This window comes from Ips typographus, linkage group LG16, assembly GCF_016097725.1.
Source record: "Ips typographus isolate SLU linkage group LG16, UJ_Ityp_2.0, whole genome shotgun sequence".
Classification (NCBI taxonomy): domain Eukaryota; kingdom Metazoa; phylum Arthropoda; class Insecta; order Coleoptera; family Curculionidae; genus Ips; species Ips typographus.
In genome coordinates, this window is record NC_138437.1 from 7062650 (window position 1) to 7075690 (window position 13041).

General features: G+C 33.4%; 1 protein-coding gene across 10 annotated transcripts in view; it reads left to right on the forward strand.

Moving 5' to 3' along the window:
• Window positions 1-13041, forward strand: part of LOC145738643 (zwei Ig domain protein zig-8-like) — a 127755-nt gene that overhangs the window by 95851 nt on the left and 18863 nt on the right. For all 10 annotated transcript variants that reach the window (XM_081993549.1, XM_081993557.1, XM_081993550.1 and 7 more), the window contains one exon: window positions 9367-9584. In XM_081993549.1, coding sequence (XP_081849675.1) covers window positions 9367-9584 — 218 coding nt within the window. The remainder of the gene's footprint in view (window positions 1-9366; window positions 9585-13041) is intronic.

Here is a 13041-nt window from a genome sequence, read left to right on the forward strand (position 1 = left end):
TTGGATACTTTATGATAAATGGGAATATCTCGCTTTTATTTTAAGTAGATAGGAACTCTCAATATAAATTCAAACCTTGCTAAAACGCTTTGCTAATTTATCTGATTGCACGTTTATGAAATTTTCAATATTTAACAAGCTAAACGAATGCAAGAGTACCTGTATTGTTTTAAACTATAATCAGGGAATTCATTACCCGTTGTTAACCTACAGGACCAGTTTATGTAAGCCTCTAACCATAATATGCCAGACTCTCTAGGTTTAAGTTTATTCAGTTAGATGGCTGTAATTCCTGATTATAGTTCTAATAATGTATCCATTTATAGGTTATAGTTAGCAGAGTGGCTTTAATTTCCAATTATTGATGTAGTAGATGTTCAGTATATTGTTGCAAAATGTATTCTCTATTCTACTGACTTTACACCCTCTAGATTTAATTATAACAATCAAATTTGTCTAAACCAAAATTGGGTAAGCCTACTAACATCTACACACATGTTCTAATTAGAATATGATTAATCGACCAAGAAAACCGTTTTCGCTTGTGGTTTCAGTTCAATTTCCATCAACCAGTTCAATATGCAAACAATAACGACATCCTTATTATCGAATAGGACTAGGTAAACCGCATTGTTCAAATTACCCAAAACCAAAGTTGTTTAAGTCCGGGAAACTACGTGGTGTAGCAAACTTGAAGAGGGTCAATCTATTGAAAGATTGGTGTGAAGAGATGGTAACACACACACAATCACTATCAAGTAAATTAAACTCTGCAAAGCGAACTAACAATCTTGTCAATAAAGTTCGTTTTTGCTGACCAGCAAACTAAAATTAATAAGACGATTTTGAAAAGCAGAAACTTGTTTTTTAGCAGAAAAAATATTCAGCACAATAAGGCTGATTTGTGCTTACCATCATCATAAGTACAAATTTATTTTAAGTCAATTGCGACAATACAAACCAAATTTTTTTTTCCAAAAATGTCATATTTGACACAAAGATATTTTACGTATATTAATCACATCTGAGGTAATATAACGATTTTGTTTGGGTGGTAAACATAATCTCTTTCGAAATGTATAAACTAGGATTACAATTATAACAAACTCGCAACCAAACTTCTGCCAGAAACTACTAAAAACTTCGTGTTCAATTAACTTGATGTCAGTGAATACGTGTTCAGATAAATTTATAATAAGTTAGCAGTAGTATCCAAATTGCAACAACATTTCACAACTAAAATGAGCATTGCCTCAAGGCAACAAGAGCAAAAAAGAAAACTCGAACTCGAGTGCTAATTGTTTGTACTCTTTTAATATTTCAAATTTAACAAAGGCAAATAAAAGGTTAGGAGATACCTCGTGTAAGTTCGTTAAAATTCCTCTTAGTCAAATTTGTTTTGGGTGAATATAACAAGGCTTTATTCCCAGGCAGGTTAACAGTTCTAGCTAATTTCGCTGTTTTTCTCTATGTGTGTGTTTACCAGGGTTTCAGTTGTACATTTTCTTGTTTCTGTGTTTGCAGATTTAAAAATGCAAGCACAGAATGTTGCATTGTTATTTGCGTTACATCTATCCAAAATCTATACGTGTGGAAGAAACATTTAATGGTAGGCGTGTGAAAATAATGAAGTTAAACCGGCGTCCCTATCAATCTAACGAACGGACTTTTATTTTCCTCCCTTGACAAAAACAGAAGTTTTATTGTTTTCTTTCGCTAATCTATTTGTAATTAGTTTGTGGGTAGGTTTCAGTATATGCTACAAACAGAGATTAATTGGAAAATCCCTCGGTAACACGGCCTGGGCTGGATTTTATGATGATATGATTTGGTTGACTCCCTCTTGTTGGAGCGTTCATGTGTAATTACTGTCACTTCTGCTAAAATTTTACTGCGTGCCGATCCATTTTTACTTGTGTATTCGTCCGCAGTCATCAATTTTTCCTTTCATAAAAAACTTAGGACGAGACATAAAAAGCCTTTTATCCCTCGATAACAAACTAAATCTCTAGGCATTGAACTCTATAATACCGGAATAACCATTGCCGGCCTTTGTTCGCGATTTATCCCCTGTTTGACAGCACAGCCGAAGTGTTAGATCCGTGCTATGCTATTCTCATAATCTTTAAAGCTGTTAACACCTTTGCCTTTCAGTGAAAATCAAACAATCGATTTTTTTAAAACGTTCCATAGATCAATAATTTGAGTTTTTTGTTTATTTTTACTCCCTGATCAAAAACACAGTGTACAATCATTCAGAGGAGAAAGACATCACTAAACACAAAGATAAAATACACATAAACCTTTTATCAATATAAAAATGTGCGCACACTTAATTGATTTTTAATGCTCACATTTGCTGTTCTATGAAATTTATTTTCTTTTAGAGCAGTTAAGCAGATTAACACCTTTTAATAAAACTTTCGTAGTCAAAAAGAATGGTGTTGAGTTAGTAACAAGATATCACAAGCTATTACGCTTTGTATCGTTTTTCATTTCTGCTCCATTTCCAGTGTGTGTGGGAATTAAAGTTTACACAAGTCTTCTAATTACAGAAACACAAATTGATTTATTCTGTGTAATTTCAGAACTTTAGTACAACAAATGCGTGGTGTAACTTCCTACAAAGTGAGAATTTCTCTGTGACTGATTTACCAAGAAAACAATAACATCCTATAGAGTTTCCATACCCATTGTTGATATAGCAAGGGTAATCAAAACCAGAATCCATTCATTCGATCATGCCCAACTTATGCATTACTACACGGTTACCGGAGCATAAACCATTTTGGTATGAGAAATGTTTGCGATGGTGTTACGCATGTAGCAACGTTCCTTTCCTAATACTGCCCAGATGCACATAATATTGTTTATCGACGAATCAACCGGATAATTGCTATTCAACTCCACCAGCAAAGCCCTAATTTATCTCCAAAGCGAATTAGATATCTAAATATGGGGATGAACACTCAAGAAAAAGATCAATTTCCCAGTATTTGCGAGCTAACCCAATAACGTACACTGTAACACGAGGTTAAATTTATAGTCGTGTACGGCCAATTTGAAAGTTAAATATTCCTGAGGGTTATATAGAAGTTTAGGTAGCAATACCTTGAACCTATATAGAGTAAACGTATAAGGGTCGGATGCTCTATAAACTATTGCACTATTTTACGGGTAAAGACGTTGATTACCCTTCTGGACACGCTTTGATGGATTGCCAAAACTTTCTGCTCATTATTGTTAACCTTAACGACATCAACCACCACAGGATGATTTTAATGTCCGTAAATGGTTTTTATGTTACCAGTCAAGGCAATTGCTCATTAAAAACACTAGAATGCCCAAAATCCCTGACCTCAAACGCTTCGTAATCACTGGCACCGCATCCCATATTTACTCGCAGCTAATCTTTTGTATACACATTCCAAAATTTTCGTATTAGCCCTTTTGCTTTGTATTCATCAACCCTTTTTTGAGCTCGTCTTAGGCGAGACCTTTTAACAAAAGAGGTGAGAGGCTGAATGAAAAAAGACCCCAGCATTTATGCCTTCTTGGATATTCATATTCCCTACCGATTCGGTATTTACCACGTCATTATTTTATATTTTAAGAAACGGGCGATAGGAGAACTGATATATTAAACGGAGGGTAAAACGGAAATATATAGATGTATGATCCTTTCGGCTATATTTTATACCATAATTTATTAGGGCAAATAAAAGAGCAACACAAGAGGGTTTGTTGTCAAAGTCACCCTCATATACAGATAGTTTCAATACTAAAGTCTTCATACAAGATGACCCTTGTTTGTTTATACTACAATCTAAATAGTCTGGTATTAAACTGACCAATATGCAAATATTTATTCTGTGGTGTATGTTCTGGAAATGTAAACCATTTAAGACCACTGAACTATTGTGTTATGAGTATACTTAATACAAAAAAAAAACAAATCAAGTTAGTTTATCCAACCACGAAAAACAGATTAACTTTTAAATTAATAATTTAATATTTGATGTTATCAGCTTTTATTGACAAGAGCTTCAACCGAATTTCATTAAAATATTTGAATAGAATTAAATCGTAATCCCCCTTGGAACATTATAATATTTAAGAGGACCTTACAACGGCTACAATGGCTGACAGAATTGAATAAGTAATGTTTTACCTGAATTAACATAGCTTTGGTTGGGTTCGTACCCAGGGTAAAGTAAACAAATCAACTTTTCAATCCCCAACATCTTAAACAGCATTTAGGTGATGTCTGGTGCTACTTTGCTCAACAAATGTTTACGAGTGTCTATTTTGTTATTTCAAAAAGTATAGTAAGCTCCGGTTTTCCGTTAAGGTGTGTTTACTCAATCGAAATGGTTAGCTTTAAATAGATTTTCTTCGTGAATATTCTATCAGCCAGCATAAAATTACCCTGTAAAATTTCCAATTCTAAGTTTGGTCGATTTGAGTGCGCTTTTGTGAATTTCTAATTGGGATTTCTTTAAAGCGAGAAGCAACAAAGAAACATGGCGCTGCATTCACGATCCGGATCATTAAAAGGAAAGTTTTAAAACAAGAAGTTGGTAAGTGTTCCACACAAATAAGCCCCCTTTATTAGGAAAGGGTATTTTTCTTGTAGGTATGCCTGGTAATTATATTAGCGCCGTTGAAATACGCACGCAGAAGTCATCAGTATTCTCTGGGTCTGTTTGGAGGTTTGCTCCTCCATTACAAAATTACACTATAATTTAGATAGATGGCTTTTTTTCCAGCAGCAAATCAAATTGTGTAATTAACCCCCTTCATTAGTATTAAGTGATAAAATCATTGAATCTAATACAATGGTCTCTCCAGCTGGTGACGCAAGTTTCCTTACTAGAAAATAATAAATGATATTACCCGTATGGTATAATGAGCTAATATGTGTCAAAGTATAATCCGGTTATCGTTTTAAATCGTATTAGCGCGTCAAAACTTAATGCACCAATCAGCAGCTACCATCAGCAAGACTTTGAATTATTCCGAACGTATAAGCGCCTAAATTGTAAAGCCGAACAAAGTTTAAAATTGAGAAGAAAGTTCACAAATATGAACTGTTTGTTTAAAGTAAAAAATCAATATTTAGGGAGTTGAATTGACTTAGAGTACGGTTACAAATATCTTGCTCAAAGTCACACAATGCAAATTTAACCTTTTATTTAAGTTGTCTAGTATTTTTATTGTCTCAACTAATTCGCCTGGTAAACATCGTAAAAGTCAATATCAAATAACAAACTTCAATCGAAAATAGTGCCTTTTAACCGCGAGATCTATATAAGCCCAAAAGCGTTTTCTTTTAGATGGATAGATAAACAAACATAAAATAAACCATATAAATACAATGCATTCGAGAGAGATTGTATAAGCCGCTTACAGTATCTGTATCATCAATGTATTATTCTTATGGCATTTTGTCGTCCTACATCCCGTTACAATGAAGATAAATTGAGTGTGTTGTATATCAAGGCAAGAAATGTGGCGCGATTTTGTACGTTAAACAATAACAGTGTTGGAAGGGCCTTAGAAAGGAAAAAGTCAGAAGAGGTTTTTAGTATTAATTGTTCCAAAAACTCAGTTTACTGCGTCTGCAATTTAGTAAATAAACCTCAAAAAGTGCACGTTTGGAACATATGCGATAAGAAATCTTCCCAAAACCTTTTCGTAATTTACAATTAATTACTAGGTTGAAACCACAACAGCCGTTCAACAAACAGTAAAGGACAAGAATATAACTTAAATTTGATTTGCTCTCCAGATGTTTAACAGCTCGAATTAAGTGGCAATTGTCTCAGAAACAAACACATATAACTACCTAATTAAGTTAACGAAGTAACTTAAAAAGTAAGGCAATTTCCCTTAAATTTGGGACTGAAATCAAGGTTTAAACAGGTGAAAAGACATCTCGACGCAAAAATAATGAATATTTTAATTCATCTGGGAACTTTCCCCGTTAATCCGCCCTCGCAAATAATGAATAGGCTTGGATATTCCTTTTTTTGTTAATTCGATTATTCATTCGTGTGCTCGAAACGTCCGAGTTTTATTTACGTTTTGTTAAACCGGTCTTTGTTGCAAAGAAACAATTTTATGCAAATGTATTGCCTGACCACAGTGGCCATTTTTATGGCTCTATGAAACCATAAAGTTAGCGTAATTGTAAGCGTTCCAATGGCGTTTAATGGGCAGTTACGTTCAATCCGTCGTCCATTCAGGACCGGATTTAGATATATCATTCCAAGCTAAAGTTTCGATTTTTTTCTGGCATTTAAATTATGAAAAGAGCTCCAGCAGGTACCAATGCCAAGTTTCAATGTAAATGACACTTGGCGTGCGCTTTGAACAAACTCAATTTTAACTTTAATTAAATTATTAGCCTTGTCTGCTGGAACTAGGCCAGATTGATTTAATGTTGAAATTAAAATTCAATTAATAAAATACAGACAGAAATGTATATACCACAGCCCTGCTTCGATAAAACCAAAAGCTTAATATTTTGCGGTAACTTTGCCCTCTCCCAGAATTCCGCATTTCCGTTCTTTTAATTTTTGTTCAAAATAGGTTTTTCCCACGAACCTAATAAACTTCTCCCTAAAGGCAACAGATTGGCCGTTTGGACAACATGTGACCCGTTTAAACCCTTTCGGCAACTCGGTCGAAGCTCTACAGCCAGAAATATGTTATTATATAATTTGCGGTAAATTGGAACTTTACTTCATCAAAATGTCAAATAAATTCATTACAACTTTAATAAATTTTATAAATAAATCAACCGAAGTTCATCAAAAAGAAATTCACCGCTGGTTAAACTTCCAACCACTTTTCTGTTTAGAGGAAAATCTCAATTAAAAATATAATTAAAAACACATTTTTCCAATAGCGTAACTCCTTTGTTTAATCATGTTTAGAGAAGTTGCCCTTAATGATTTTCAGGCCCATCTCTCCTTTGACATTATTTATTACCACAAGCTTTGTTTTGGTCATTACATATACTGCTAACGCTAATGAGTAGCCATTAATGTAGGACATGTTAAATACAGGGTGGTCCAGTTTTAAATGTCAATAATTCACCAATGATTCCTAAGGAATACAGTCCTTCAAATTTCTGTTTAAAAAATCGGTTTTTTGTCATAACTTTCAAACCGTTGGAACAATTTTGATAAAATTTGGAACACGCATTATGAAATTAATACTCATTATGAATGACGTTTGCCAAAATTCTCTAGTAGCCTAGATACAGGAAGATGGTTTTTCAAAAATTTCGTGTTTTTTTTAATTTTATTGTTTACGATGAAAAAGAAATTATCTCTTATAAAATTCTGATTTGAAACTTCCTGTACGAGAAGTTCAAAGACCCAAAACTAACTCAACCCAACTTAAAAATTGTCTTGGAAACAGAAAATTCACTTAAGAAGCTTAAAAAATTTAATTGTAGCTAGTTTTCATAGTTTCCAGACAAACTGAAAGACTTTAGTTTTGAAAATTGACTGAGAAAAGATAAAAATTGATTTCAGAAGCTTAAAAATTGTGTTTGTAACTAGTTTTCATGCAAATTGAGAGACAAAATTGATTTGTACTTGTAGACATAAAAAACTACTTTTTCTAGAATTTTTTACTACAAATTCATACATTTAAACCTTAAAAACTGACTTCAACACCAAAAAGTGACTATGAACTAATGAAAAGTAACATCAGAAGCTTAAAATTTGCATTTGAAGTAAGTTTTCATAATTTTAAGACAAATTTCAATATTTTAGTTTTGAGAATAGTCTTAGATAGAGGACATAGATTCATGAAAATTGTCTTGAAAACTAACTTTTCTTGCTTTTAACTTTGCTTTTAATTTTCTCAGAATTCTAGACTATTTTTAGTGTTTCAAAACTGCTTTCAGCTTGGAAAATCGAGTTTCAAGACTATCTTTACCAAGTTATTGACACAACAAACTTAAAAACAATTTTCACATTCTTCATAGACTTAAAATGGCATTCCAAGCTTTGTCACTATTCAATCGACTTCTAGACACCTCAATGCTAAAAATTCGAGTATTTCTTAAAAATCTAGATTGTTTTTAGTGCTTTAAGGCTGTTTTCAGTACCTCAAATCGAGTTTCAAGACTATCTTTACAAAGTTTTTGACTTATCAGGTCTAAAAGCCAATTTGTACACTGTCCACAGTCTTGAAAATGTTATTTCAAGCTTCTTCAGTATTAAACTGACTTCTACACTCATCATAGGTGCAATAAATTGTAGCATCTTTAAGAAATTCAGACTGTTTTTAGTGCTTTTAAAGACTGAAAAATCGAGTTTAAGACTATTTCGAAAAGTCAAGTTTCTTCAGTAATAAAAGTAAAAAATGTTGGTATCAAATGCTACGATATTAGTCTTGAGAACTAATTTTTAGAAATGAAATAGTTCGAAAATTTAATTTACTTCTAGACTTGTTCCAGTCCAGAAAATTGAGTTGTACACCAATTGAAGTCCTGAAAATAGACTTTTGGACTCTCTTTAGTCCTAGTAAAGTCAGTTCTAGCTTTAAAAGTTAACTTTTAGATTATCTTTAGAAGTAAAAAATGAGTTTCATGCACAATACAATCTTTGTCTTGATTTCCGGACTGTTTTTAGTTCTTGAAATCCAGTTTCAGACACTCGACCAGGATGGCAGTTTGAGAAAACAAATTATAAGACTATTCCTAGTAGTAAATAGCAAGTTTTTAGACTATTCGGTACAAATTTGGACTGAATGTTCAGTTTTACACTATAAAACGATTTTTTAAATTGAAATTTGAAGCACTGTAAGTTCCTTAGGAAACGTTTTTCAGAAAAATGACATAATGCAAGTCAACTTGTTTTTTGATTGGCTATTGAATTATTGGCTTAAAACTGGACCACCCTGTATAATTTAGAATCAAACTAATACAATATCCCAGCATTCATTAATTGTTTACGTAGTAATAGCAAGAAGGCACTTAAAAACACATACAACTTACAAACTTATGACTCAATCAATGTCACTAAAGTTTAAATTGCTTATTATGAACTGCAGTTACAAAGGCTCAACCTATTAGTTCGCTGAGTTGTTTCTAGCAATTCTCAGTCTTCACAGCATACAATTTACTACTAGGAATAACAGCTCTTTGTATCGGTATTAATTTATATTGATTTTAATTTAGTAGTAGCTAGTTCAATTTTGCTAAACGTCAAAAAACCTGTGTTAATAACACAATTGTATGAAGCAAGTTGTTACATCCATGACAGAATAAACCACCAACTTGGTTTCGCTAGCAAAGCAAATTGCAACAGTTGTTCATTATTCTAATGTAAGTAATTTTTTCAGGGTGGGTTCATGGAGGTGTGGCAAACTCAAACGGCATGAACGCCATAGAGCAAGAAACTGAGACGCAGCAAACTCCTCCTGTGCAACTGGGACCAAGCTATATTCCACAAAATCGATTTGAGCCAAATTTTGACACCATGACGCCACGTAATGTCACAGCTCTAGTTGGCAAATCAGCTTACCTCAGCTGCCGAGTGCGAAATTTGGGAAATAAAACGGTAAGTTATTTTAATAGAAGTCTCGCATATTTACGGTCGCTTCTCAAAGGAAAAATAGTATAGCTAACACGAACAATTAGTTTAGCATTTTGCTATCAACGGGAGAGAAATCCTTTGCAACGGCTTCTCTATAAATCTCTCTCAGTGGAGTACCGTTTATTAATAACCTAAATCATGGCTAATTTTCGACAAGAAATAGACTAATTTATGTCCCCAGTTGCAAAATTAATTTTCAAATTTTGAAATATTTACTGCGCTAATAGAAATGTTTCCTTTGCGTTAATGGGTTTTGTGCTTAAGGATTTGGTAATTTATGAAGCTTGCCATTGTCGTTACCACTTTAAGGCAGATTTTTTTTTACACTCACCATTGTTTGAAAGCTCCTCGTCTTTATCCGATAACAACAAGGAAAAAGCGTCATGTTTATCTTTCCGCACAGTTTGAAATAACAATTAATCCTGAGCGAATATAAGAATGCGCTTATTTGCAATTTTTCTTCCTCGGCTGTTGTTGCTCCTCAGAGAATTTCATTCAAGCTAAAATATGGTGGCGAAAATCCGACGCTCCTCCGCTTATCTTGAGGTTAGGTTCAAAGAGATAAATCCACCTTAATGTTAAGGCATTGATTTTATCTTTGGTTAACCTAATTACCATATGTTACACGGAGCAAAGAAATACTAGCTACACAGTATGTCTCAAATTAAACCTGTAATAAAAAGAAATATAAAACCGTTTATGCAACACTGTGCTCACTTTTCAGAGCTCAGCAATATTGTGTATAATAAAGTTAAAACGACGGAGACAGAGCAAAGAACTTTCCTTATTCTAGATTTACGTGGCGCCTTGCATTCGCCAGTGCCAAATATTTTCGTATTGCGCAATTAGGAGAGTAAAAATAATTTTAGTTTTATTTTTACGTATAGAATTGTGAGGGAAACTTTTAAGTAGTAAAATTCTGGATGAGTCGTAAAAGCGTCAGTTAAAATTGACAAGTTCGAAATGAGCTAGGCGAGGTGGAATTGTACTCTCACCGAGTGGAATCTCTTTCTATTTGCAATTCCTGCCACGACGCCTCAATAAAATTTCCAGATTACAAAACAGTCCAATTTGATTTCTATATATCGCATGATTTCACGTATTACCAACCTTTTTTGGTTTATCGGGAGCAATAGATCTCTGCTTTATTTATTTTGCATTTGTAGGTCAAGCAAATAAAGTTCCAACTTGAATACCCATTAACTGCATTTCAGATTATTTGTAAGTAATCAGTAGTGTTTGTAAGCAATAGACTGAAATTTTCAATTTCATAAATATTTATAATAAATTTCCGCAAAGTACATAAAATTCACGATGAAATTACTTTGGTGTTCGCTGAAATGCCTTTAACATCATGAATAAATCTCTAAAGGGTTGAAAGAACAATTCTCCTGACAACCAGAAACTTTGTTTTCAACAAGTCAGGGATCCGACATTGAACTTTCCTTAAGCTGTTAAACTTCCAAAGAACTCTAATCGTTTACTTAATATACTTATTATAAGAGTTACACTGTGCAATTAGCGTAAATCAGAGACCATATTTAAAGTAACTTTACAAAGAAATATTAAAGATTCCCAAACCCCAAAGAAACCAAGTATTCGCGGAGACAATATATTAAATTTAACTAAAATGAAACAAAAGCAATGACTTTCCTTCCAGGCCGAACTTCACATATAAATCATTAAACGCTGTGGTAAAAGGATTATGTTCTGGGTATATAAATTCGACTCAGACGTAACATCTAAACTGGGGAATTAATTTGCGGTTGCAATTGTGAAACGAGTTCAACTTAGTTTGAATCACTATCGAAGTTCCTAAAGTAGACTAACAGTTTCCTTTAAATCGTCCACCGATACAGACCCTTAATTTAAATCATTTATCTGTCAGCTTTACGTTTGACTCCTGTGTTTTCCTTTTAGATACTAATTGTACTGTCCTAACTAACAACTAAACGTAACTTATAGGGGAGGAAATGAGGATGGCAGACCACTGATTAATGTCTCACTTATATGAAAGTGAAGAATATATTTTCAATTACCAAACAAAAAGTGACCGAAACTCATTTATCACACACTGGCTAGAAGATAGAACTACTGCAAATCAGCTACTGATGGCCACGTGACCAACAACGTCACACCCCTTTTGGCACACTAAATGTCACAAAGTTTTGCTACATCTCCGTCTAGGGCATTGATTTGCGTCTTCTTATCCTGGGAAATTTTCATACTTAAGTAGCAACAATTTTCCAGTGCAAAGTAAGTTGCCAGTTAGGACAGTAAGAGAATTTGGTCTAGAATCACAATGTAGAATAACACAGTTATGGTTGATATTCGGTTTAACACAAAATGTCATAACCTTAAAATTATTATAAGCTTTTATTTATGCTCATTCTTCTTATTTTCCTAGCTAAATTTGTGAAAGTAAACAGATAAGATCTTCTACAGTTTAAGATTTTGTACTGCGTAATTCCTTAAGTAAAAATATTTGATTGTAATCGATGTAATGCCGCAACTTATCCAAACAATCTTGTTCCGGAAGTCTGATGCATTCCCTGTCAATAAACTGAGATATTTGGATAAGACAACACAGATTGAACGAGGTACGTGTATCAAGTAACTGGAACACTCGATCCAAGAGAACATGACAGAATGATTAACGAGAATTAGCGAATTCCTGGCCTGGATTTATCTATAGGTGAAAATCTATGTTATGTTTAACGGTTTTTGCTTTTTTTGAATTAATGCAACAGAGGGATGTTAACAAAATAAAGCACATGTTCATATAAAGTCGAACTGTTTGGAATTCATTATTATTTTAAACAAGCCGAATGAGCATGCAGGGAAATTTTGTCAGCAAATAAATAAATCCCTGCTTATCGGTTTAACTATTGGATCTGTAACAAAACATTTCAACACAAAATCTGGCCCACTCAATTAATAATGAAATTAAATTGCAACGACGATTTTGCTTAAACAGTAAATAACGCTTGAAAAAAAACGTTAAACCTTATTATTTGGTAATATAAAGGGTGCTCGATGAGCAAGTTATTCCCTTCAATACCGGATAAATCACTGAAATGTACATAAAATTGGAGGATTTGAATACATTACGAATACTCTGCGTCAGATATGTTATTCCAGACTTACAACCCCGATTTTCATGCAGATGTGTTTTTTATGCTTTATTTCAGCTATAACAACAAAAAAAATTCAGTAGTAAATTTAATAGTAAGTTAACTCCCTATGGAATGTAGAGAAATATTTCAACGTCTAAGCAAACTCGGAAACATTCTCGAAAATGTGGTTTAATTCCTAATCGAATCTTATCAGCATTCGTCCAGTTGAATAAGTAAAGATGTAAATGCAAAGTTTTGCGGTTTGATTTCCAGACTTTAAAGCCCTCTAGAGCTCAAGAAAACCT